The sequence below is a fragment of the Hyperolius riggenbachi genome, chromosome 3 (genome assembly GCF_040937935.1).
Source record: "Hyperolius riggenbachi isolate aHypRig1 chromosome 3, aHypRig1.pri, whole genome shotgun sequence".
Lineage (NCBI taxonomy): Eukaryota > Metazoa > Chordata > Amphibia > Anura > Hyperoliidae > Hyperolius > Hyperolius riggenbachi.
The window spans coordinates 32,757,638-32,785,402 of record NC_090648.1 but is presented as its reverse complement, the minus strand read 5'-3'; the positions used below and the strand labels follow the sequence as shown (position 1 = coordinate 32,785,402).

At 46.5% G+C, this 27,765-nt stretch overlaps 2 protein-coding genes across 3 annotated transcripts in view; both read left to right on the top strand.

Annotated features, from left to right (window-relative positions):
• Nucleotides 1-8,511, top strand: part of LOC137560910 (very-long-chain 3-oxoacyl-CoA reductase-B-like) — a 129,245-nt gene extending 120,734 nt beyond the window's left edge. Inside the window, exons 8-10 of one of the 2 annotated variants that reach the window (XM_068272075.1) lie at nucleotides 6,164-6,245; nucleotides 7,615-7,764; nucleotides 8,140-8,511. In XM_068272075.1, coding sequence (XP_068128176.1) covers nucleotides 6,164-6,245; nucleotides 7,615-7,764; nucleotides 8,140-8,253 — 346 coding nt within the window. In that variant the 3' untranslated portion in view covers nucleotides 8,254-8,511. The remainder of the gene's footprint in view (nucleotides 1-6,163; nucleotides 6,246-7,614; nucleotides 7,765-8,139) is intronic. The other variant, XM_068272073.1, reaches the window with a different exon arrangement.
• A 14,996-nt stretch (nucleotides 8,512-23,507) lies between these two features.
• On the top strand, nucleotides 23,508-26,867 carry LOC137560909 (putative steroid dehydrogenase 4). Its single transcript, XM_068272071.1, has 3 exons — nucleotides 23,508-23,582; nucleotides 25,098-25,247; nucleotides 26,664-26,867. Exons 2-3 carry the CDS (start codon nucleotides 25,104-25,106, stop codon nucleotides 26,775-26,777), a joined length of 258 nt encoding a protein of 85 aa, XP_068128172.1. The 5' UTR covers nucleotides 23,508-23,582; nucleotides 25,098-25,103; the 3' UTR covers nucleotides 26,778-26,867.
• Nucleotides 26,868-27,765: the final 898 nt, after the last annotated feature.

The window sequence follows — 27,765 nt, the reverse complement described above, 5'->3', positions numbered from 1 at the left end:
TCAAACCCTCATTCCCCGGCCATTACCCGGGGTCACAATGCCAGACTTGCCCGCCTCCATAGGATTCTCATTGTAGCGGTACTGAACAAGTACACAGCAAGTAGAAAATGTAATTTAAAAACAAAACGTAAGCTTTTTAACAATGCCATGGAAAGTTGAGAAGGAAGTCACACATTACCTGACATCACTGAGTGAGGAAGAGCAATCTCGCCATGTTGCACAGTAGTCCAGCATGGCCGCCACTACACAAACAGCTGGTAACTTGCGGTGCGTTACACAGTGAGTTTGGTGTGTCAGTGTGAAGCAGTACTCTAATTACACTACCTGATTGATGTATACACATGCAAGATGTTTTAAAGCACGTAAGGCCTGCAATTTAGCATTCAATGTGATTTCTGCCCTTAAAACGCTGCTTTGCGTCACATCCAGATTTTTCCCGGGGACTTTTGGCATGTATCCCACTCCGCCATGCCCCCCTCCAGGTGTTAGACCCCTTGAAACATCTTTTCCATCACTTTTGTGGCCAGCATATTTTTTTCTATTTTTCAAAGTTCGCCTCCCCATTGAAGTCTATTGCGGTTCGCAAACTTTTCCGCGAACCGAACCTTCCGCGGTTCGCGGAGGTTCGCGACATCTCTAGTTGTCACCTCAAAATTGTTTGCCCTTGTAATGAAATATGAGGGAGTTTTGGGGCATGCGGGTGTGCCCATGTTCCGGATAGGTGGCGTTGGGGAGATGCAGGAAAAGTGATGAGACATGGCGCTAGGCTTTTTAAGTTTTGAATTATATTTCAGTGTGTGCCGAGTCATTTGGCATTTTTACTGGAGTATCTTATAAGTGTGTGAACACGTGGGTTATTTATCTACGGTATATAATTATGTTGGCTATGAAATAGCCAACATCTTGTTCTTTGAGTTCAGCTTCTTCTTATTATTAGCGCCCCCCCATTTTCTAAACGCTACTCCTCCTACAGTTTCAGGGGTACACGCCCCAAACTTTCCACACTTATTCGTCTTATAGCGAAGTATGTTGCTTGTGCTTTATTAAGCGATCCCATCCTCCGTGCCCCTGCGGCGGACCCCGGAAGACCCCTTTTTTTCGTATTGACTTTGACAGGGAAAAGTTTTAAATTGCTGTCGCTCGTATAGTTTTGAAGCTACACTCCCCAAACTCGGACCACATAATATTTGTGTCACCCCCAAATAAAAATATGTATTTTGGGTGGTCACCCCAAAGTGGGCGGAGCTAATAACGGCCAATGAAAATTTAGCAATTTTCTATACGCTACTCCTCCCAGAGTTTTAAGTGTACAATTCTGAAACTTTGCACACTTGTTCGGGTCATACCCGAATAGGTTGCTTGTGCTTTTTTAAGCAATCCCACCCTCCGGGCCCCTTTGGCGGACCCCCGAAGACCCCATTTTTCCCATAGACTTTTATTGGAAAATTTTAAACTTCTGCCACTCATACAGCTTTGAAGTTAGACTCACCAAACTTGGGTCACTTGGTCATGGAGTGAAGCTAAAGCATTCTGTCACATTTTGGGAACCCCAAAAAGTGGGCGGGGCCACAAACAACCAATCAGATTTTCCCTATTGACTTCAATGGGAAAATGTAAATAGCTGTAATTCTCACAGTATTAAAGCCAGAGTTCCCAGACTTGGCACAGTGGGTCACTGGGTGACTGGGTTTAAAATGTATAAACAGTGGGTGGAGTCTATCGCAGCCAATCAAATTTCAGCCATTAGTTTAAATGGGAAAAATAAAAATTGCTGCTGCTCTTAGACGGTTAATGGGAGGGTCTTGACACTTGGCACAGTTGGTCACTGGGGGACTGGGATTAAAATTCATGAAAGTGGGCGGAGCCAAAATCGACCAATCAGATTTCTTTGATTGATTTGAAGTGGAAAAATTAAAAAGGCTGCCATTCTCACAATATTGATGTCAGGGACCTCGAATATCGCAAATGTATTCGCTGGGGGTTTCCAATTCAAATTTCGAAAAAGTGGGTGGAGCCACAAGCAAACAATCAAATTTCATTCATTGATTTTCAACAGAAAAAAATAAAACTGCTGCCATTTGTACACGTTAAATGCCAGCATTCCCAAACTTTGGAGTGTTAGTGACTGAGTGACTGTGGTTCACCATTAATAAAAAAAGGGGGTGGGACAACAACAACCAATCGGATTTCAGCCATTGACCTTAATGAAAAATGATAAACTGCTGCTATTATTAAAGTTTTACAGCTATTATTACATTTTAAATGCCAGGTGTCCCAAACTTGGCTCAGTTACTCACTGGGTGATTGCGGTCAAAAAATAAGAAAAGTGGGCGGAGCAACTTACATCCAATCAAATTTCACCAATGCACTTCAATGTAAAACTTTCAAATACTGCCACTCTCACACTTTTAAAGCCAGAGGTCCAAAACTTGGCACAGACCATGACATGGTGGTTAATGTTAAAATTTAGAAAAATGGGCGGAGCTTAAAAGAGCCAATCAAATTTTACCTATTGCTAATCAATGTCAATATATAAGTTGCTGCCATTCTTTCACTGTTAATGGCAGGGACTTCATACTTGGCACACTCAGTCACAGGGGGACTGGGATTGAAATGTTAAAAGTGGGCGGGGCCAAAACCAGCCAATCAGATTTTGCCTATTGACTTCAATGGGAAAATGTCAACAGCTGTAATTCTCACTGTATTAAAGCCAGAGTCCCCAGACTTGGCACACTGGGGTAAAAATTTGGCAAGGTGGGCGGAGCCACATGCAGCCAATGAGACACATAGCCAACATCCTGTGGTTTCTTCAGAAACGACACCGTCTAGTTATTATTATTATTGGCAGCCCCCATTTTCTAAACGCTACTCCTCCTACAGTTTTAGGGGTACAAGCGCCAAACTTTCCACACTTATTCGTCTTATAGCGAAGTACGTTGCTTGTGCTTTATTAAGCGATCCCACCCTCTGGGCCCCTGCGGCGGACCCAGGAAGACCCCTTTTTTCGTATTGACTTTGACAGGGAAAAATTTGAAATCGCTGCCACTCGTACAATTTTGAAGCTACACTCCCCATACTCGGACCACATATTGTTGTTGTCACCCCAAATAGAAATATGTATTTTGGGGAGTCACCCCTGTCACAGACCGCAAGGCCGGTCTGCGGATGGGGTAAATCGATCAGCGTCAGAAATCCTCTCACACGGTCATTTGTTCATCACGAAGGGTAACCCGCGTTCGCAATTTGATGAACTGACTCATGGAGGGAGCATTCTGCCACTAACGGATTCACCACACACATACAATTCAAAGATCTGCCACCAAGCGAGTTACACAGCTCGCTACTGTAATTATACTAGGACTTTGAGAACGCTTTAGTAACCCTTAGCAGTATGCAGGAACCTGGGTCAGATTGTTATATCTGGGCCGGTGTCTCGCATGCGGGTTATAAAGGTATACTTCGATTAAACACAGGGTAGCGATTTCAGGAGAATAGGTACGACTGTGTATGTTCAGCAACAGGTCATAACCGCTAAACGATTTTTAAAACGTTTAATAACAAAAATGCATTACATACAGTTATATACACCTATTAACATATAAACACAGAGCTTAAAAATAAAAAGGAATAAAATCAGAAAATTCTTACTTAGTTAGCTGAGCAGTCCATTTGAAGAATGAAGAAAAATAGTCCAGTTTAAAAGTAGGCATTCAGGTTAAGAGTCTTTGAACACTGCAGGCGCTGGCTCTCCTTAGCGCCTGCATAGACGTTCCTTAGTCGCTGGAATTTGGAGAACTGAGGGAGGAGTTCCTCGCACACACTTTTGACTGACCTGAGTTTGGGGCTGTCACTACCTGGAAAGTAGGTGTGTTTAAGGCAGGGTTACCTCCTGTCAGCCAGGTTGCCGCCTCCAGACTCAGAGCAAGAAATGTACCGATTATTAATAATCTGTGTAATTCCGCCCCAGATTGGCGCATCGCAAATCCGAGACTATATTCATAAGCAGCTTGTGACCCTGTATCAAACGAGGCTATACATGCCTATTCTATCGAATTCGCTCTATGCAGGCCGGATAAGGTGGTTTCTCTCTAGATTCCTGATAGCTAGAAAATTGCAATTTAGGTGACTGAAAGAACTGATTTCTAGATATCAGGAAATGTAATTTTTGTCTTGCTGTGCCAAACCTATTTTGAATGATTAATAAATTAACGTTCCCTTTGTTTGAGGCTATGAGCTTTTGGAGGGAATCGTCTTATCTTACTGGTTCGAGCTGGTTTTCTTTTGGGGAAAGATGAGCTGTGTAGCCAAATGGTTTCTCGGCAGGGGAGCTGGCCACTTGTGAAATTCTTTCCTGACACAGGATGTGGGGGAAGGTTACTGTACTCTCTGCAATGCTCTCAGAGGGGGAAAGAGAAAGGAAGGGCATTTTTTTGTACATTTACACAGCACTGACAGTAATGGCTGGACCATACGAAAATAGTTGCGATTACGCGCACGACTTTCCGTAATGTTCGTCACAACCCCAAAGTGGGCGGAGCTACCAGCGGCCAATGAAAATTTAGCAAATTTCTATACGCTACTCCTCCCAGAGTTTTAGGAGTAGAATTCTGAAACTTTGCACACTTGTTCGGCTCATACCCGAATAGGTTGCTTGTGCTTTGTTAAGCAATCCCACCCTCCGGGCCCCTGTGGCGGACCCCCAAAGACGCCCTTTTTCCCATAGGCTTTCATTGGAAAATTTGAAACTTCTGCCACTCGTACAGCTTTGAAGTTACACTCACCAAACTTGGGTCACTTGGTCATGGAGTGAAGCTGAAACGTTCTGTCACATTTTGGGGACCCCAAAAAGTGGGCGGGGCCAAAAACAGCCAATCAGATTGTTCCTATTGACTTCAATGGGAAAATGTAAACAGCTGTAATTCTCAAAGTATTAAAGCCAGAGTTCCCAGACTTGGCACAGTGGGTCACTGGGTGACTGGGTTTAAAATGTATAAAAAGTGGGTGGAGTCTACCACAGCCAATCAAATTTCAGCTATTAGTTTAAATGGGAAAAATAAAAATTGCTGCTGCTCTTAGACAGTTAATGGCAGGGTCCTGACACTTGGCACAGCTGGTCACTGGGGGACTGGGATTAAAATTCATAAAAGTGGGCGGAGCCAAAACCGACCAATCAGATTTCTTTGATTGATTTAAATTGGAAAAATTAAAAAGGCTGCCATCCTCACAATATTGATGTCAGGGACTTCGAATATCGCAAATGTGGTCCATGGGGATTTACACTTCAAATTTTGAAAAAGTGGTTGGAGCCACCAGCAACCAATCAAATGCCATTCATTGATTTTCAATAGAAAAAAAATAAAACTGCTGCCATTTTTACACGTTAAATGCCAGCATTCACAAACTTTGGAGTGTTAGTGACTGGGTGACTGTGGTTCACCATTAGTAAAAAAAAGGGGGCGGGGCAACAACAACCAATCAGATTTCAGCCATTGACCTTAATGAAAAATTATAAACTGCTGCTATTATCACAGTTTAAATGCCAGGTGTCCCAAACTTGGCTCAGTTACTCATTGGGTGATTGCGGTCAAAAAATAAGAAAAGTGGGCGGAGCCACTAGCATCCAATCAAATTTCACCAATGCACTTCAATGTAAAACTTTCAAATACTGCCACTCTCACAGTTTTAAAGCCAGAGGTCCAAAACTTGGCACAGACAATGACATGGTAGTTAATTTTAAAATTTAGAAAAATGGGCGGAGCTTAAAACAGCCAATCAAATGTTACGTATTGCTAATCAATGTCAATATATAAGTTGCTGCCATTCTTTTACTGTTAATGGCAGGGAGTTCAAACTTGGCACAGTCGGTCACTGGGTGACTGGTATTAAAATGTTAAAAGTGGGCGGAGCCAAAAACAGCCAATCAGATTTTGCCTATTGACTTCAATGGAAAAATGTAAACAGCTGTAATTCTCCCTGTATTTAAGCCAGAGTCCCCAGACTTGGCACACTGGGTCACTGGGTGACTTGGTTTAAAATTTGGCAAGGTGGGCGGAGCCACATCCAGCCAATCAGACACATAGCCAACATCCTGTGGTTTCTTCAGAAACGACACCATCTAGTTAATAATTGCATTTCCTAATTGTGAGTTTTCTGGGTTCTCTAGGAAGAAAGGTCTGATTGTAAATCTGTCATCTGCTGCTGGCTTCCGTCCATTCCGGTATTTTACTGTATATAGCGCCACTAAGGTTTATTATTATTATTATTGTTACGTATACACTGACATCTTCTGCAGCACTTACAGAGTACATAGTCATGTCACTGACTCATCAGATGAGCTCACAATCTGATCCCTACCATAGCCATAGTCTAATATCCTACCTTATTATTATGTATTTATATAGAACTGACCTCTTCTGCAGCACTTTACAGAGTACATAGTCATGTCACTGGCATAAAGAGATGATTTGCATATTCAGAGTGATGCATCATGGGAAACCACAGTCGCTCACTTAAAGGACAACTGTTACGAGAGGGATGTGGAGGCTGCCATATTTATTTCCTTTTAAACAATACCAGTTGCCTGGCAGCCCTGCTGAGCCATTTGGCTGCAGTAGTGTCTGAATCACACACCAAAAACAAGCATGCAACTAATCTTATCAGATCTGACAATAATATCAGAAACAGCTGATCTGCTGCATGCTTGTTCGGGGTCTATGGCTGAAAGTATTAGAGGCAGAGGATCAGCAGGACAGCCAGGTGACTGGTACTGCTTAAATGGAAATAAATATGGCAGCCTTCATATACCTCTCACTACAGTTCCCCTTAATGTGTACCTGAGATGAAGGATAAAAAGTTTCATACATACCTGGGGCTTCATCTAGTCCCCTCACGCTGAATCGTCCCTCGCCGTCCTCCTGCGCCGCCTCTTTCCCCTGCAATTGAACACGGTACTTCCGGGAGTCGGGGCTTACTGCGTATCAGTGTTGCCAACTCATCCCTTTAATTACTGACACATCTAAGTTATACAGGTTCTGGGGCTATTTGCACATAATCAGTGCTTTAACTGCATCTACCTAGCTACAAAACCTGTATAATTCATATGTGTCAGTAACTAAAGGGATGAGTTGGCTACACTGCTGCGTATGCCTAGCTCGGCGCGCACTCCTTCACGCTCCCGTCGCTGGGAGAGTTCTGTGGGAGCGCAACGGGGAGCGTGTGTGGCCGTATTGCACCTGCGCTGACTGGGCCTGACTGGCTGAATTTCCGGGCCAGATTGCGGAGAATAGAGGCAGCGGCAAGTGACGGATCAGCATGAGGGGGCTAAAGGAAGCCCCAGGTATGTATGAAACTTCTTTTATCCTTCATCTCAGGTACACTTTAAATCTGAATTATCGCAAATATCCTCTGTTTTAAGAAGGCAAATAAACACTAAGCATTGCTTTTTTAGTAGGAGGGCTTTTCGGTCTCTTTTAGTCCCCCTGTACTTTCCTAGTGGTTCTGGGTCACCCCGAGCTGCTTGGTTGTTCTGTTACACATATTTCCATGAATTATAACTTTCCGTGTTTTCCATCTGTATAGTCACCACTGACCTGATCTCTGTGCGTTTCTCTGCAGTGCGTTATGCCTATGATAGTCTCCACCAATATGACCGATAATATTCGCAGCACCCTGTTTGTGAAGAGGGCAGAAGATTTCGCCAGGGAAGCTTTGAACACTGCGGGGCTCACCAACCGGGCGATGGGCTGCCTCATGCACGCCATCCAGGTACGGCAGTATGAGGGTGGGCCCAGGGTCAGTGCCCCGCCCCTCCACTCCCCCCCCAACAACACCAGAAGGACACACCCCTCTTCTATGTGCAACCCTCAGATGCAGAATGGCTTTCCTCCTTGTGGAACATCTACTACGCTCTACTAAGTGCAGCCCCATTCCCTGGAAGACAGTCCCCTATTTTATGTCCAAACCTGCTTATGTTTTATGTGCAGTAGCCCCCTCCTCCATGTGCAGGAGCTACAATTTACTATATGATCCTTGGTAGTCCTTGTGATTTCCTACTGCTTAGCAGTAGCACCTTAGTTGCCTATGCCAAGAAACTCCCCCGGTGGTGAACTGCATCTGCAATGACCTGTTTTCTCTCTGCAGAGCCATGTCCTTTTTACACTTCCAGAAGTTGTCATAAACTCCAGACTGTTCGAACTTCTAGATGAGGAGTACCAGAAGAAAGTCGGGGAACGCCCCAAACCAAAGAGCCAGTGACCAGGAGAAGATGTGGGCAGCATGTCCGTACCTACCTTACGACCTCATAATCTGCATAAGAAGTTATTTGAATTGGCTGCAATGCTACAGTGTTAAGGTTGCCATACACTGGTCGATTTGCCATCAGATCGACCAACAGATAGATCCCTCTCTGATCGAATCTGATCAGAGAGGGATCGTACAGCTGCCTTTACTGCAAACAGATTGTGAATCGATTTCAGCATGAAACCGATCACAATCTGTGGAGCTGCCGCAGTCGCCCCCGCCAGCTATACATTACCTGATCCGGCCGGCGCGAGTCCCTGCTGTCACCGCGGTCTCTTCTCCGAGCTGGGTTCCGGGTTTCGGACCGGCTGGCTGCTTCCTGTCCAGGGAAGTTTTTAAGCAGTAGAGGGTGCTCTACTTTTTAAACTTCCTGCCGGGACAGGAAGCAGCCAGCTGGGCCCAAAACCTGGAACCCTGCGCGGAGAAGAGACCGCAGTAACAGCAGGGACTCACGCCGGCCAGATCAGGTAATGTATTGCAGCTAGCATCGGTCGTCGGGCATTCGAACGCCGCTATCGATGCACTCCCGACCCGCCGGCGATCGAGCAAAATCTTCCTCACGGATGGAATGACGGGAATTGTCGGGAACGATCGATTTCAGACAGAAATCGATCGGTCGGTCAGCATTTGCGCGACGATTTCACAGCTGATTCGATCACAGTGATCGAATCGGCTGTATATCGGCGGAAAAATCGGTAAGTGTATGGGCCCCTTTAATTATGCAGCATTTCCCACCAGAGATAACAGTTTTTCATACCTGATTTATTCTAGATGGGAAATCATGTACTAAGAAACACGTGATCCCAGCTACCCAATCAGGGACTCGCAGACTAGTCATGTGATCTTATGTAACTTCTGCTCCTGGTTTGTGTTCCATGATTTAACCCTTTGGAGAAATTCTTCATCTTTGTTTTTGTTTTTTTACTCTACGATTCTACCAGTTTTCAAAAAAAAAAAAAAAAAACACCAAACAAAACAAAAACAAATAAACAAAACACAGAAATGAAAGTATTAGAGTCATAAGTGGAACTTTTAAATAAATCATGAGTTATATTTCCTGACGTTTTCTGTTCTGTTTTTGTGCTACTTTGAGCCATGTGATCTGAATAAAAGCTTTAAAAATTGCTTGGCTAATAATGTTCTGATGGAAGAGTGCTTGTCAGGGCCGGTTTTTCATAGGGGCAAACTTGGCAATTGCCCAGGGCCTCCAGGTGCGCTGCCCCCCATGTCTTCCTGTAAGTGTATAGTGGTCCCCTGGGGCCCTGTATTCTCTGCAGGGGTCCCGGGGGACCACAGTACATCTGGAGGAGGGGAGACCTTGGGGGTCTGCTAGCCAGCTCCAGTGCCCTGGGGGAAGCAGAAACAAAGAGGCCTAAAACGCTGCTTATGGGATAGTTGGGGGGAGGGGGGCGTGTCATTGCTGCCCAGGGCCCCATTGAGCCTGGAACAGCCCCTGGTGCCTGGAGATGACGGCTGAGCTCACACCAGGGCCCGTATGCAATTCACTTTTTCTCCTGAGTTTTCTCCTAGGAGATAATATTTCATCTTCAATTTAAAATGACTTTTTAGAACTTTGCAATGGGAAAAGTACCAAAATGTAGGTGATAAAGTACTGTCAGATTTATTTTGAGTATTTGACTGCTTGCTGGTGGTATAAAAGGCACTTTATTTACAAGTTGGGATAATATCACTTAGGAGAAAACTCAGGAGATAAAAGTGAACTGCATATGGCCCATGTGCATTGCATTAGCGTATGTGAACACATTGCTCATACAATAGTGTGTGCATGTTCACATCCCCGCATTGTAATGGGCTATGTTATCCCAACGTGCTGTCTTCAATGCATTTCTGTATAATGCGTGCGATAACATCAGTGGCGTCGCTAGGGGGCTTGATCCAGAGCACCGCCCCCGAACCTGTTGCCATGGTGCCCCGGATCTTCCCCTTGGACCGTTTTGCCCAGTTTGAGCGATGAGCGGCAGGAAGCGGCGTGCTGGGCGGAGCAGCGGGGACAGCGGGCACAGGTAATTACACTTCCTCCTCTGATCCCCACACATAGGCTATCATTCATGAACAGGCTGTCGGTAAAGAGAATCAGTGCGGGAAAACACCGCTGGCGGATTTTTAGACTTCTGCGTGGGCATTCATAAAAAAGTATCCATGTGCGGAAGCAGTGCGGAGATTCCCCGAACTAAGCTGGCGGTAGGCAGGCGGTAGGCAGGCGGTAGGCTTGCGGAGACACGGAAGCTGCAGAGTTGATACATTTCTCCGTGTTCCACTCTGCTGCAGCTGCCTGGGAGGTCTGTGTGTCTCCATTCACTTACATTGGTATCGCCACATCAGAGGGAGCGGTACTTCCTGACGTCACACCGCTTGCGGTGATCTTTATGAATTAACATTTTGCTACATTTGTTCCGATAATCACCGCACAAGGCGGTGATTTATCACTCTGCTCGGTAGTGTCATTTTTTCATGCGGAAAGAGGCTTTATGAATGCTGACTTTGCTAAGTGGTCGGTAAAGTCAGCTGTTTTAAGCATTTCCGCATGCGGAAATGCTTTATGAATAATAGCCAAAGCCTCCAGCTTAATTCTATTTCCTCCCTCGGCGTCCATCCTGGTTACAGGGCCTCATGTGATGACATGCAGTTACGTCATCATCACAGGAGATGCTGTAACCAGGATGGATGATGAGGTGGAAATAGAATGAAGCTGGAAGTTTACTCCGGGGATCAGGGGAGGAAGGTGAGTTTGTAATTACCTGTTCCCGCCACTAGAGGCTCCTACCTACCTATCTAACCTATACTGAGGAAACCTACCCAGTTCACGCAAATCCGAACTTTTTCCCGCATGTTCGGATAGGACATTCACGAACCCAAAATCTGATGTTCGCAACATCTCTAGCGGTGGATTTGGCAGACAGCCTTTGGGGAGAGACAGGCAGCCAATAGGGAGAGCCACACAGCCCTGCTTCTCAGCTGATTTGATGCGATAGGTATTGGGTGGGCCTTTCACTGCATCAGAGCAGAGGAAGGTGACTTTTGGGGGGCTTTTCTGCATCCCTTTAGATGTGAAATTCTGTATTCTGGAATACAGAAGAGCTCCCCCAGGTGGTTGCAGCCCATCTGAAGGGATGGCAGAATGCATTACAGGGAAAACCTGGCACACACACAGCTCACTGCCTGCCTGCTGCCCTGCTAGAAGGCTGGTAAGTGACACTTACCGACCAGGGCTTAGTGAATTGAGGCATGTTTGTTCGGTAAATTACCAAACTTCTGCCTCATGGTCAAGGGTGTAACTAGAAGTCAATGGGCCCCCCTGCAAGAATTTGAGCTTTGCCCATCGGCGGGGAGGGGGGACAGTCGGAGGTCTCCGATCTGTAAGGGCTTCACATTACTTCCTGTTTTAACAGGAAGTAGTGTGAAGCCCTTAAAGATCGAAGACCTCGGGCGGTGAATTTTTTTATTTATAGCTGCCGCTGAGATGTGTGTACCAGGCTTCAATTTGCTCCGTAAAACACAGTGTGGCAATCACTAAGCGCTTAGGCAGGGGTTACACCTGGCAAAATCACATGCATATTGCCACGAATCACATGCGGAAATGCACACTGGTCTCAATTCTCAGTGAGTTACCGCATTCGTTAATGAAATGTGGCAAAATTACCAACTCAAGTATGACAATGTCCACATTGGGCTGTATTCACAATCATTTTCCGCACTTGCGGTAAATCCCCGACTGAAAAAAGACCATCTTGACAATCACAAATTTTTTCGCATGATTATTTACCGCATGCGTAAAGTTGTACACATTGTTTACCTGCATGCGTAAAAAATGCGGTAAAAGTCGGTAATTCCCGCAAAAAAATCAACTTTTACAAAAAAAAGGGGCGGCTTATTTCTGACTTAACTAGCGATTTGTTATCACCTACTAGTACTTGGTGATATATTTCTCTTCCAATTGACTTAAATGGAGTCTGGAGCCTTGAGCGCTGTGTTTGCTGAACTTTAATTTTTATTTTATTTTTTGGACAAGTTTTTTTTTTATGCCACTTTTTTTCTGCATGGTTTCTGCATGTTTACTATATAATTATGCATGTTTTCCAAAAATGTTTACGGATTGTTCCCGCATGCGGGAAACATGCGGAACATTTTTAGTGAATGTGGAAAACATGCGGAAATTATCACTGGCGGTAATATAGCGGTCAAGAATCTCTTACCGCATGTGTGATTGTGAATAAAGCCCATTGGGCTCTATTCTCAATGACTTACTGCATGCGGTAAAGTACTTGCGGGAAAGTATCGACCAAAACAGCGGCATGTTCAAATTCTCAAAATTTTCTGCATGTTTTTTCCGCATGCGGAAAAAGTGCGGTAAATGTGCGGGATTAATGCGGAAAAAGTTCAGCAAAAGTCGGTATTTTCCTAAAAAAAAAAAAAAAATCAATTCACAAAACATTTCAGGCCCATCATTTCGTTGTTATTTAACTTTTTTTTTATCACCTAGTAGGTGATATATTCCGCATCCCATTAATTTTAATGAAGTCTGGAGGTTTAAAGGACTTACGAGGCCTGATTTAAAAAAAAAAAAAAAAGTTAGATACCTGTGTGTTTTTGTAAGGCACGGAGGACGCCGTCCGCGCCCTCCGTGCCGTTCCGCCGGGTCCCCGCTGCTGAATATCCCCCCGAACGGCTCTAAGGCCAACCCCCCGATCCACGTAACAGTAGCGTGGATCGGGGAGTTGGCCTTAGAGCTGCGCAGCCGCACTCGCAGCTATGCGGACTGCGCAGCCGCGGCCAGCTCCGGCGGCCATCTTGGTGAAGGCTGGAAAGCCCGACCCGGGCCGTGCGGTCGGGGGTCGTTCGGGGGGATATTCAGCAGCGGGGACCCGGCGGAACGGCACGGAGGGCGCGGACGGCGTCCTCCGTGCCTTACAAAAACACACAGGTATCTAACTTTTTTTGTTTATTTTTTTAAAATCAGTCCTCGTAAGTCCTTTAAGGCTCATACACACATCAGACTATAGTCTTTGGAAAATGAAAGATCACAATACCAATCTTACCACCCTCCATGTAGTATGAGAGCCATACTCTACACAGTCTTTTCTATAGAGCTGAACTCCCCAGCAGATAAAAATCTTTGCAAGATGCTGCACACAAAGATGCTGTACACATGCAACAGATCAGTATCTGCAAAAGATCTGTTCCTGCCAAAAATCCATTCCTGCAAATTGCAATGATAGTCTATGAGATCTGCAGATCATCATACACACATGATTTAACTGACATTCATCTGCAGACCAAGCAATCATCTGCAGATCTGAAAATCCATCCTGGTGCATCTGATCTGCAGATGAATGTCAGTTAAATCATGTGTGTATGATGATCTGCAGATCTCATAGACTATCATTGCAATTTGCAGGAATGGATTTTTGACAGGAACAGATCTTTTGCAGATACTGATCTTTTGAGTGTGTGCAGCATGTTTGTGTGCAGCATGTTTGTGTGCAGCATCTTGCAAAGATTTCTCTCTGAGGGAGAGTTCAGCTCCATAGAAAAGACTGTGTAGGTATGGCTCTCATACTACATGAAGGGTGGTAAGATTGGTCTGTGATCTTTCATTTTCCAAAGACTATAGTCTGATGTGTGTATGAGCCTTTAAGGGCTGTGCTTGCTGGACTTGACATTTTTTTTTTACACTTTTTCATGCGACCTTTTTATCGCATGTTTACCGCAAGAATAATGGTTGTTTCCGCATCTTTTTTTACCGCATGCGGAAAACATGCAGAAAATTTTAGTGAATGCGGAAAAAATGCGAAGTTTACCGCTGGCAGTAATTTTGCGGTAAAAAATCCTTTTTCCAAGAACTGTTGATAGGCAGTGAAATGCCTCTCAAACTCTCACAACTGCTCACTGCTGCCTGGTAACTGCTTGTTGCTGCCTGGTAACTGCTCACTGCTGCTGCCTGGTAACTGCTCACTGCTGCCTGGTAACTGCTTGTTGCTGCCTGGTAACTGCTCACTGCTGCTGCCTGGTAACTGCTCACTGCTGCCTGGTAACTGCTCACTGCTGCCTGGTAACTGCTCACTGCTGCCTGGTAACTGCTTGCTGAGCACACAGCTCAACAGTTCGTGGAAATGAGGCCTTACTGACGTCAGGAAGTGAAAAAATGGAATCGCTCTGCAAAAGTGCTTACAAAAGCTTTGTACAAAATCGTAGTGCGCAGTGGAGCGCTTGGAGGGGGAAAAAAACCACCCGTCAAAAAAAAAAAAAAAAATAGCCGGCGTCAGCGAATTCGATTTTAGATGTGAACACAGCCTCAGGCAGAGGATTAGCAGGGCAGCCAGGCAACTAGTATGAGGCCTCTTTTCCATGGACTGCTGAGCTGTGTGCTCAGCAAGCAGTTACCAGGCACCAACAAGCAGTTACCAGGCAGCAGTGAGCAGTTACCAGGCAGCAGTGAGCAGTTACCAGGCAGCAGTGAGCTGTTACCAGGCAGCAGTGAGCAGTTGTGTGAGTTTGAGAGGCATTTCACTGCCTATCAACAGTCCATGGAAAAGATGGCTTACTTAGAAGGAAATAGATCAGGCGCGTAGCTTGGGGGGGTCGGGGTAGGACAGGTGCCCCCGGGCGCTGGGTCCCCAAGGGCGCCCAGCTGCAGTGTCCTTTTTTTTAATATAATTATTTCTCGGCGCCAGGCCCGGGTCTCCCCCGTCAGTGACGTCATCGCCGCACCGCCGCGCAGCGTCCTTAGCAGTGGAACGCTGCGCAGAGCGGCAGAGAGACAGCGCCGCCAGACCCGTCCTCCCATTCGCCCCCGACAAGTCACGAGGCAGGCAGGGAAGGAAGAACGGGAGGTCAGGTGATGAGTGGAGCCGGAGGCCCGGAGACAGCGTGGAGCCGGACGGACGAGCCAGCCCAGGGCTGCCAGGCGGGGAGGACCAGAGCCTAATAGTGCTGTGCGCACTATTAGGCATATTGACGGTACGTCTCAGTGAGAGGAAGCCTGGCAGAGGGAGGGTGGATGGGCACATATACCCCTTGCTACATATACTGGGCAAATATACCCCTTGCTACATATACTGAGGACACATGTACCCCTTGCTACATATACTGTGTACATATACCCCTTGCTACATATAGTGGGCAAATATACCCCTTGCTACATATAGTGGGCAAATATACCCCTGGCTACATATCCTGGGCACATATAGCCCTGGCTACATATCCTGGGCACATATACCCCTGGCTACATATCCTGGGCACATAAACCCCTGGCTACATATCCTGGGCGCATATCCCCCTGCCTACATATACTGGGCGCATAACCCCCGGCCTACATATACTGGGCGCATAACCCCCGGCCTACATATACTGGGCGCATATCCCCCTGCCTACATATACTAGGCACATATCCCCCTGCCTACATATACTGCTAAGGTCATGAATATTTGGCCCCACCCATTACCACGCGCACATTTTGTTGCATGGCCACGTCCCCTTTTCCTCTCCTTATAGGGCGCACTAATAGTCTTTGTCCCCGGGCGCTGAAATCCCTAGCTACGCCTCTGAAATAGATATGGCAGCCTGCCTCCATTTACCTCTCACCTTGGGTTTACTTGAAGGAATATGAGTTTTTACGCATCCATGCAAGCTGAATCCCTCCATAACCAAATCACGCACTTCTGTGGGAACACCCTCATAGGGTGAAACTGCATTAGCACATCGCAATCGCCTCTGGTGTTAACTAGAGATGGCCCGAAGCATTCGCGGGCGAATCTCTATGGGCACTGTACTACTTCCGGGTCACTATGACCCGGAGTAGTACGCCTGCGCTGGCCCGGCGGTGCGCGTCTTTGATCGCGCGCCTGTTGCCGGGCACTCTCTGCGCATGAGCGTGACGTCACGTCGCGCACATGCGCAGAAAGTGCCCGGCAACAGGAGCGCGATCTAGGACGCACACCGCCGTCCTAGATCGGAAGAGGGTGTGAAGAGGTGAATGAGACGGGCTGCTGAATTTAGAAGGGATTGGAGAGGTGCTAGCCTGTTTTTGGTAGACCACTAACCTGATCTCTGTGCGTTTCTCTGCAGTGCGTTATGCCTATGATAGTCTCCACCAATATGACCGATAATATTCGCAGCACCCTGTTTGTGAAGAGGGCAGAAGATTTCGCCAGGGAAGCTTTGAACACTGCGGGGCTCGCCAACCGGACGATGGGCTGCCTCACACCATCCAGGTACAGCAGTATGAGGGCGGGCACAGGGTCAGTGCCCCGCCCCCTCCACTCCCCCCCCCAAACAACACCAGAAGGACACCCCCCTCTTCTATGTGCATCCCTCAGATGCAGAATTGCTTTTCTCCTTGTGGAACATCTACATACCTTCCAACTTTTTAACCATTTGAAGACTGCAGTGTCAAACCCCCCAAACGACCAGGCCTTTTTTTGCTTAAATGGCCACTGCAGCTTTAAGGCCAAACTGCAGGGCCGCACAACACAGCACCCAAGTGATCTCCCCCCCCCTTTTCTCCCCCCCTTATTGAAAAATCACTGTTTGTTTACATAAGTTCCCTCCCTACCTTTCTCCCTCCCCGCAGCCAGCCAATTACGGCGATCGGCTGTCATAGGCTTCTGCCTATGACAGCCGATCGCTCTCTTGTCCCCCAGGGGGACAGCCGTGTGACACGGCTGTCCCCAGTACAGCGCTGCAGCCGATCACAGCGCTGTACACAGAAATAGACGGCGATCTCGCCGTCTAACAGTCTCCCGAGCGGCAGTAGCCGCTCGGAGACTGAAGGCGGGGCGGAGCTCCGCCCCCCAAGCAGGAGATGCGCGCGCATCATGCGCGCGATCTCCTGCATTAGCTGGCCCCAGGACTTTACGCCAATTGGCGTTAGGCGGTCCTGGGGCTGCCGCCGCGGCCACGCCCACCGGCGTGACGCGGTCGGCAAAAGGTTAAGATGAGAAAGAGGGACACTTAAACCACACTCCTGCCACACCCCCTGATCACGCCCCCACCACACCCCCAATCACACCCCGAACGCACCCCTAGTCATGCATATGATAAAGATTTCAAAAGACAAATATATTGTTTTATAATTCAAAGCACACTGGTCCTTTCTATCCTGGTTCATTTTCCTTCATACTAAAGGATACCCGAAGTGACATGTGACATGAGATAGACATGTGTATGTACGGTGCCTAGCACACAAATAACTATGCTGTGTTCCTTTTTTTCTTTCTCTGCCTGAAAGAGTTAAATATCAGGTATGTAAGGGGCTGATTCAGTCCTGACTCAGACAGGAAGTGACTACAGTGTGACCCTCACTGATAAGAAAATCCATTTTTATCTCTTTCTTGCTCTCAGAAGTTGTTTTCTGCTAGCAAAGTGTTTTATAGTTTGAATTTCTTATCAGTGAGGGTCACACTGTAGTCACTTCCTGTCTGAGTCAGGACTGAGTCAGCAACTTACATACCTGATATTTAACTCTTTCAAGCAGAGAAAGAAAAAAGGAACACAGCATAGTTATTTGTGTGCTAGGCACTGTACATACACATGTCTATCTCATCATGCCACATGTCACTTCGGGTATCCTTTAAGATTTTAAAATGAGTAATATATCAATATAGAGAATGGGGATAAAGTTTAGAGTCAAACACATTTTTTAGTAGAGAAATATACTGTATATATTTACATAGAAAGAGGGACAAAGTCCTTAAAGAGGGACAAATAAGGAGGAAAGTGGGACAGAGGGACAGGGCTCCCAAAGAGGGACTGTCTCTCCGAAAGAGGGACAGTTGGGAGCTATGCGTCTACTACGCTGTACTAAGTGCAGGCCCCTTCCCTGGAAGACAGTTCCTATTTTATGTCCAACCCTGTTTATGTTTTATGTGCAGCAGCCCCCTCCTCCATGTGCAGCAGCTATACTCTAGTACAGTGATGGCTAACCTTGGCACTCCAGCTGTGGTGGAACTACAAGTCCCATGAGGCATTGCAATACTCTGACAGCTCAAAGCATAACTCAGGAAGGCAGAGGCATGATGGGATTTGTAGTTTTGTCACAGCTGGAGTGCCAAGGTTAGCCATCACTGCTCTAGTATATGATCCTTGGTAGTCCTTGTGATTTCCTACTGCTAAGCACCTTAGTTGCCTATGCTAAGAAACTCCCCTGGTGGTGAACTGCATCTGCAATGACCTGTTTTCTCTCTGCAGAGCCATGTCCTTTTTACACTTCCAGAAGTTGTCATAAACTCCAGACTGCTCGAACTTCCAGATGAGGAGTACCAGAAGAAATCCGGGGAACGCCCCAAACCAAAGAGCCAGTGACCAGGAGAAGATGTGGGCAGCATGTCCGTACCTACCTTACGACCTCCTAATCTGCATAAGAAGTTATTTGAATTGGCTGCAATGCTACAGTGTTAATTATTCAGCATTTCCCACCAGAGATAACAGTTTTTCATACCTGATTTATTCTAGATGGGAAAAAAGCTGATCCCAGCTACCCAATCAGGGACTTGCAGACTAGTCATGTGATCTTATGTAACTTCTGCTCCTGGTTTGTGTTCCATGATTTAACCCCTTGGAGAAATTCTTCATCTTTGTTTTTGCCATTGTTTTTTTACTCTACAATTCTACCAGTTTTCAAAAAAAAAAACACCAAACAAAACAAAAAACAAATAAACAAAATACAGAAATGAAAGTTTTAGAGTCATAAGTGGAACTTTTAAATAAATCATCAGTTATATCGCCTGACGTTTTCTGTTCTGTTTTTGTGCTACTTTGAGCCATGTGATCTGAATGGAAGCTTTAAAAATTGCTTGGCTAATAATATTCTGATGGAAGAGTGCTTGTCAGGGCCAGCTCTTTCATAGGGGGAAACTTGGCAATTGCCCAGGGCCTCCAGGTGCGCTACCCCCCATGTCTTCCTCTAATGCTTGTCAGGGCCAGCTCTTTCATAGGGGGAAACTTGGCAATTGCTCAGGGCCTCCAGGTGTGCTGCCCCCATGTCTTCCTCTAAGTGTATAGTGGTACCCTGGGGCCCTGTATTCTCTGCAGGGGCCCCGGGGAACCACAGTACATCTGGAGGAGGGGAGACCTTGGGGGTCCGCTAGCCAGCTCCAGTGCTCTGGGGGAAGCAGAAACAAAGAGGCCTAAAACGCTGCTTATGGGGTAGTTGGGGGGGAGAGGGGCGTGTCATTGCTGCCCAGGGCCCCACTGAGCCTAGACCAGCCCCTGGTGCCTGGAGATGACGGCTGAGCTCACACCAGGGCCCGTATGCAAGTCACTTTTTCTCCTGAGTTTTCTCCTAGGAGATCATTTTTCATTTTCAATTTAAAATGGCTTTTTAGAACTTTGCAATGGGAGAAGTACCACAAAGTAGGTGATAAAGTACTGTCAGATTTATTTTGAGTATTTGACTGCTTGCTGGTGGTATAAAAGGCACTTTATTTACAAGTTGGGATAATATCACCTAGGAGAAAACTCAGGAGATAAAAGTGAATTGCATATGGCCCATGTGCATTGCATTAGCGTATGTGAACACATTGCTCATACAATAGTGTGTGCATGTTCACATCCCCACATTGTAATGGGCTATGTTATCCCAACGTGCTGTCTTCAATGTATTTCTGTATAATGCGTGTGATAACATCAGTGACGTCGCTAGGGAGCTTGATCCGGGCACCGCCCCCAAACCTGTTGCCAAGGTGCCCCGGATCCTCCCCTTGGGCCGTTTTGGCCAGTTTGAGCGATGAGCGGCAGGAAGCGGCGCGCTGGGTGGAGCAGCGGGGACAGCGGCCACAGGTAATTACACTTCCACCTTCCTCCTCTGATCCCCGCACGAAGCCTCCAGCTATTTCCTCCCCCGGCGTCCATCCTGGTTACAGGGCCTCCTGTGTTGACATGCAGTTACGTCATCATCACAGGAGACGCTGTAACCAGGATGGATGACGAGGTGGAAATAGAATGAAGCTGGAAGTTTACTCCGGGGATCAGGGGAGGAAGGTGAGTTTGTAATTACCTGTTCCCGCTGTCCCCGCCACTGGAGGCACCTACCTGCCTACCTATCTAACCTATACTGGGGAAACACACCCAGTTCGCGCAAATCCGAACTTTTTCCCGCATGTTCGGATACGACATTCACGAACCCAAAATCTGATGTTCGCAACATCTCTAGCGGTGGATTTGACAGACAGCCTTTGGGGAGAGACAGGCAGCCAATAGGGAGAGCCACACAGCCCTGCTTCTCAGCTGATTTGATGCGATAGGTATTGGGTGGGCCTTTCACTGCATCAGAGCAGAGGAAGGTGACTTTTGGGGGGCTTTTCTGCATCCCTTTAGATGTGAAATTCTGTATTCTGGAATACAGAAGAGCTCCCCCAGGTGGTTGCAGCCCATCTGAAGGGATGGCAGAATGCATTACAGGGAAAACCTGGCACACACGCAGCTCACTGCCTGCCTGCTGCCCTGTTAGAAGGCTGGTAAGTGACACTTACCGACCAGGGCTTAGTGAATTGAGGCATGTTTGTTCGGTAAGTTACCAAACTTCTGCCTCATGGTCAAGGGTGTAACTAGAAGTCAATGGGCCCCCCTGCAAGAATTTGAGCTTTGCCCATCGGCGGGGAGGGGGGACAGTCGGAGGTCTCCGATCTGTAAGGGCTTCACATTACTTCCTGTTTTAACAGGAAGTAGTGTGAAGCCCTTAAAGATCGAAGACCTCGGGCGGTGAATTTTTTTATTTATAGCTGCCGCTGAGATGTGTGTACCAGGCTTCAATTTGCTCCGTAAAACACAGTGTGGCAATCACTAAGCGCTTAGGCAGGGGTTACACCTGGCAAAATCACATGCATATTGCCACGAATCACATGCGGAAATGCACACTGGTCTCAATTCTCAGTGAGTTACCGCATTCGTTAATGAAATGTGGCAAAATTACCAACTCAAGTATGACCATGTCCACATTGGGCTGTATTCACAATCATTTTCCGCACTTGCGGTAAATCCCCGACTGAAAAAAGACCATCTTGACAATCACAAATTTTTTCGCATGATTATTTACCGCATGCGTAAAGTTGTACACATTTTTTACCTGCATGCGTAAAAAATGCGGTAAAAGTCGGTAATTCCCGCAAAAAAACAACTTTTTTTAAATAAAAGTTATTTCTGACTTAACTAGCGATTTGTTATCACCTACTAGTACTTGGTGATATATTTCGCTTCCAATTGACTTAAATGGAGTCTGGAGCCTTGAGCGCTGTGTTTGCTGAACTTTAATTTTTTTTTTTTTTTTGGACAAGTTTTTTTTTTATGCCACTTTTTTTCTGCATGGTTTCTGCATGTTTACTATATAATTATGCATGTTTTCCAAAAATGTTTACGGATTGTTCCCGCATGCGGGAAACATGCGGAACATTTTTAGTGAATGTGGAAAACATACGGAAATTATCACTGGCGGTAATATAGCGGTCAAGAATCTCTTACCGCATGTGTGATTGTGAATAAAGCCCATTGGGCTCTATTCTCAATGACTTACTGCATGCGGTAAAGTACTTGCGGGAAAGTATCGACCAAAACAACGGCATGTTCAAATTCTCAAAATTTTCTGCATGTTTTTCCGCATGCGGAAAAAGTGCGGTAAATGTGCGGGATTAATGCGGAAAAAGTTCAGCAAAAGTCGGTATTTTCCTAAAAAAAAATAAAAATCAATTCACAAAACATTTCAGGCCCATCATTTCGTCGTTATTTAACTTTTTTTTTATCACCTACAAGTAGTAGGTGATATATTCCGCATCCCATTGATTTTAATGAAGTCTGGAGGCTTAAGGCCCATACACACATCAGACTATAGTCTTTGGAAAATGAAAGATCACAATACCAATCTTACCACCCTCCATGTAGTATGAGAGCCACACTCTACACAGTCTTTTCTATGGAGCTGAACTCCCCAGCAGATAAAAATCTTTGCAGGATGCTGCACGCAAAGATGCTGTACACATGCAACAGATCAGTATCTGCAAAAGATCTGTTCCTGCCAAAAATCCATTCCTGCAAATTGCAATGATAGTCTATGAGATCTGCAGATCATCATACACACATGATTTAACTGACATTCATCTGCAGACCAAGCAATCATCTGCAGATCTGAAAATCCATCCGGGTGGATCTGATCTGCAGATGAATGTCAGTTAAATCATGTGTGTATGATGATCTGCAGATCTCATAGACTATCATTGCAATTTGCAAGAATGGATTTTTGGCAGGAACAGATCTTTTGCAGATACTGATCTTTTGTGTCTGTACAGCATCTTTGTGTGAAGCATCTTGCAAAGATTTCTCTCTGAGGGGGAGTTCAGCTCCATAGAAAAGACTGTGTAGGTATGGCTCTCATACTACATGAAGGGTGGTAAGATTGGTCTGTGATCTTTCATTTTCCAAAGACTATAGTCTGATGTGTGTATGAGCCTTTAAGGGCTGTGCTTGCTGGACTTTGACATTTTTTTTTTTTTACACTTTTTCATGCGACCTTTTTATCGCATGTTTACCGCAAGAATAATGGTTGTTTCCGCATCTTTTTTTACCGCATGCGGAAAACATGCAGAAAATTTTAGTGAATGCGGAAAAAATGCGAAGTTTACCGCTGGCAGTAATTTTGCGGTAAAAAATCCTTTTTCCAAGAACTGTTGATAGGCAGTGAAATGCCTCTCAAACTCTCACAACTGCTCACTGCTGCCTGGTAACTGCTTGTTGCTGCCTGGTAACTGCTCACTGCTGCTGCCTGGTAACTGCTCACTGCTGCCTGGTAACTGCTCACTGCTGCCTGGTAACTGCTCACTGCTGCCTGGTAGCTGCTTGCTGAGCACACAGCTCAACAGTTCGTGGAAATGAGGCCTTACTGACGTCAGGAAGTGAAAAAATGGAATCGCTCTGCAAAAGTGCTTACAAAAGCTTTGTACAAAATCGTAGTGCGCAGTGGAGAGCTTGGAGGGGGAAAAAAACCACCCCCCCAAAAAAAAATCAAAAATAGCCGGCGTCAGCGAATTCGATTTTAGATGTGAACACAGCCTCAGAGGCAGAGGATTAGCAGGGCAGCCAGGCAACTAGTATGAGGCCTCTTTTCCATGGACTGCTGAGCTGTGTGCTCAGCAAGCAGTTACCAGGCAGCAACAAGCAGTTACCAGGCAGCAGTGAGCTGTTACCAAGCAGCAGTGAGCAGTTGTGTGAGTTTGAGAGGCATTTCACTGCCTATCAACAGTCCATGGAAAAGATGGCTTACTTAGAAGGAAATAGATCAGGTGCGTAGCTTGGGGGGGTCGGGGTAGGACAGGTGCCCCCGGGCGCTGGGTCCCCAAGGGCGCCCAGCTGCAGTGTCCTTTTTTTTAATATAATTGTTTCTCAGCGCCGGGCCCGGGTCTCCCCCGTCAGTGACGTCACCAGTGACGTCATCGCCGCACCGCCGCGCAGCGTCCTTAGCAGTGGAACGCTGCGCAGAGCGGCAGAGAGACAGCGCCGCCAGACCCGTCCTCCCATTCGCAGCCGACAAGTCACGAGGCAGGCAGGGAAGGAAGAACGGGAGGTCAGGTGATGAGTGGAGCCGGAGGCCCGGAGACAGCGTGGAGCCGGACGGACGAGCCAGCCCAGGGCTGCCAGGCGGGGAGGACCAGAGCCTAATAGTGCTGTGCGCACTATTAGGCATATTGACGGTACGTCTCAGTGAGAGGAAGCCTGGCAGAGGGAGGGTGGATGGGCACATATACCCCTTGCTACATATACTGGGCAAATATACCCCTTGCTACATATACTGAGGACACATGTACCCCTTGCTACATATACTGTGTACATATACCCCTTGCTACATATAGTGTTCAAATATACCCCTTGCTACATATAGTGGGCAAATATACCCCTGGCTACATATCCTGGGCACATATAGCCCTGGCTACATATCCTGGGCACATATACCCCTGGCTACATATCCTGGGCACATAAACCCCTGGCTACATATCCTGGGCGCATATCCCCCTGCCTACATATACTGGGCGCATAACCCCCGGCCTACATATACTGGGCGCATATCCCCCTGCCTACATATACTGGGCGCATATCCCCCTGCCTACATATACTGGGCACATATCCCCCTGCCTACATATACTGCTAAGGTCATGAATATTTGGCCCCACCCATTACCACGCGCACATTTTGTTGCATGGCCACGTCCCCTTTTCCTCTTCTTATAGGGCGCACTAATAGTCTTTGTCCCCGGGCGCTGAAATCCCTAGCTACGCCTCTGAAATAGATATGGCAGCCTGCCTCCATTTACCTCTCACCTTGGGTTTACTTGAAGGAATATGAGTTTTTACACATCCATGCAAGCTGAATCCCTCCATAACCAAATCACGCACTTCTGTGGGAACACCCTCATAGGGTGAAACTGCATTAGCACATCGCGATCGCCTCTGGTGTTAACTAGAGATGGCCCGAAGCATTCGCGGGCGAATCTCTATGGGCACTGTACTACTTCCGGGTCACTATGACCCGGAGTAGTACGCCTGCGCTGGCCCGGCGGTGCGCGTCTTTGATCGCGCGCCTGTTGCCAGGCACTCTCTGCGCATGAGCGTGACGTCACGTCACGCACATGCGCAGAAAGTGCCCGGCAACAGGAGCGCGATCTAGGACGCACACCGCCGTCCTAGATCGGAAGAGGGTGTGGAGAGGTGAATGAGACGGGCTGCTGAATTTAGAAGGGATTGGAGAGGTGCTAGCCTGTTTTTGGTAGACCACTAACCTGATCTCTGTGCGTTTCTCTGCAGTGCGTTATGCCTATGATAGTCTCCACCAATATGACCGATAATATTCCCAGCACCCTGTTTGTGAAGAGGGCAGAAGATTTCGCCAGGGAAGCTTTGAACACTGCGGGGCTCGCCAACCGGACGATGGGCTGCCTCATGCACACCATCCAGGTACAGCAGTATGAGGGCGGGCACAGGGTCAGTGCCCCGCCCCCTCCACTCCCCCCCCCCCAAACAACACCAGAAGGACACCCCCCTCTTCTATGTGCATCCCTCAGATGCAGAATTGCTTTTCTCCTTGTGGAACATCTACATACCTCCCAACTTTTTAAGATGAGAAAGAGGGACACTTAAACCACACCCCTGCCACACCCCCTGATCACGCCCCCACCACACCCCCAATCACACCCCGAACGCACCCCTAGTCATGCATATGATAAAGATTTCAAAAGACAAATATATTGTTTTATAATTCAAAGCACGCTGGTCCTTTCTATCCTGGTTCATTTTCCTTCATACTAAAGGATACCCGAAGTGACATATGACATGAGATAGACATGTGTATGTACGGTGCCTAGCACACAAATAACTATGCTGTGTTCCTTTTTTTCTTTCTCTGCCTGAAAGAGTTAAATATCAGGTATGTAAGGGGCTGATTCAGTCCTGACACAGACAGGAAGTGACTACAGTGTGACCCTCACTGATAAGAAAATCCATTTTTATCTCTTTCTTGCTCTCAGAAGTTGTTTTCTGCTAGGAAAGTGTTTTATAGTTTGAATTTCTTATCAGTGAGGGTCACACTGTAGTCACTTCCTGTCTGAGTCAGGACTGAGTCAGCAACTTACATACCTGATATTTAACTCCTTCAGGCAGAGAAAGAAAAAAAGGAACACAGCATAGTTATTTGTGTGCTAGGCACTGTACATACACATGTCTATCTCATCATGCCACATGTCACTTCGGGTATCCTTTAAGATTTTAAAATGAGTAATATATCAATATAGAAAATGGGGATAAAGTTTAGAGTCAAACACATTTTTTAGTAGAGAAATATACTGTATATATTTACATAGAAAGAGGGACAAAGTCCTTAAAGAGGGACAAATAAGGAGGAAAGTGGGACAGAGGGACAGGGCTCCCAAAGAGGGACTGTCCCTCCGAAAGAGGGACAGTTGGGAGCTATGCATCTACTACGCTGTACTAAGTGCAGGCCCCTTCCCTGGAAGACAGTTCCTATTTTATGTCCAACCCTGTTTATGTTTTATGTGCAGCAGCCCCCTCCTCCATGTGCAGCAGCTATACTCTAGTACAGTGATGGCTAACCTTGGCACTCCAGCTGTGGTGGAACTACAAGTCCCATGAGGCATTGCAATACTCTGACAGCTCAAAGCATAACTCAGGAAGGCAGAGGCATGATGGGATTTGTAGTTTTGTCACAGCTGGAGTGCCAAAGTTAGCCATCACTGCTCTAGTATATGATCCTTGGTAGTCCTTGTGATTTCCTACTGCTAAGCACCTTAGTTGCCTATGCTAAGAAACTCCCCTGGTGGTGAACTGCATCTGCAATGACCTGTTTTCTCTCTGCAGAGCCATGTCCTTTTTACACTTCCAGAAGTTGTCATAAACTCCAGACTGCTCGAACTTCCAGATGAGGAGTACCAGAAGAAATCCGGGGAACGCCCCAAACCAAAGAGCCAGTGACCAGGAGAAGATGTGGGCAGCATGTCCGTACCTACCTTACGACCTCCTAATCTGCATAAGAAGTTATTTGAATTGGCTGCAATGCTACAGTGTTAATTATTCAGCATTTCCCACCAGAGATAACAGATTTTCATACCTGATTTATTCTAGATGGGAAAAAAGCTGATCCCAGCTACCCAATCAGGGACTCGCAGACTAGTCATGTGATCTTATGTAACTTCTGCTCCTGGTTTGTGTTCCATGATTTAACCCCTTGGAGAAATTCTTCATCTTTGTTTTTGCCATTGTTTTTTTACTCTACAATTCTACCAGTTTTCAAAAAAAAAAAAAACACCAAACAAAACAAAAAACAAATAAACAAAATACAGAAATGAAAGTTTTAGAGTCATAAGTGGAACTTTTAAATAAATCATCAGTTATATCGCCTGACGTTTTCTGTTCTGTTTTTGTGCTACTTTGAGCCATGTGATCTGAATGGAAGCTTTAAAAATTGCTTGGCTAATAATGTTCTGATGGAAGAGTGCTTGTCAGGGCCAGCTCTTTCATAGGGGCAAACTTGGCAATTGCCCAGGGCCTCCAGGTGCGCTGCCCCCCATGTCTTCCTCTAAGTGTATAGTGGTCCCCTGGGGCCCTGTATTCTCTGCAGGGGTCCCGGGGGACCACAGTACATCTGGAGGAGGGGAGACCTTGGGGGTCTGCTAGCCAGCTCCAGTGCCCTAGGGGAAGCAGAAACAAAGAGGCCTAAAACGCTGCTTATGGGGCATTTGGGGGGGAGGGGGGCATGTCATTGCTGCCCAGGGCCCCATTGAGCCTAGAACAGCCCCTGGTGCCTGGAGATGGCGGCTGAGCTCACACCAGGGCCCATATGCAATTCAGTTTTTCTCCTGAGTTTTCTCCTGGGAGATAATTTTTCATTTTCAATTTAAAATGACTTTTTAGAACTTTGCAATGGGAAAAGTACCACAAAGTAGGTGATAAAGTACTGTCA

Bases quoted from the DNA above. Each gene is read 5' to 3' on its own strand.
- LOC137560909 (XM_068272071.1), top strand. From the start codon at position 25,104: ATGCCTATGATAGTCTCCACCAATATGACCGATAATATTCCCAGCACC. The intron at 25,248-26,663 runs GTACAGCAGTAT...TTCTCTCTGCAG, and splicing joins GCCTCATGCACACCATCCAG to AGCCATGTCCTTTTTACACT.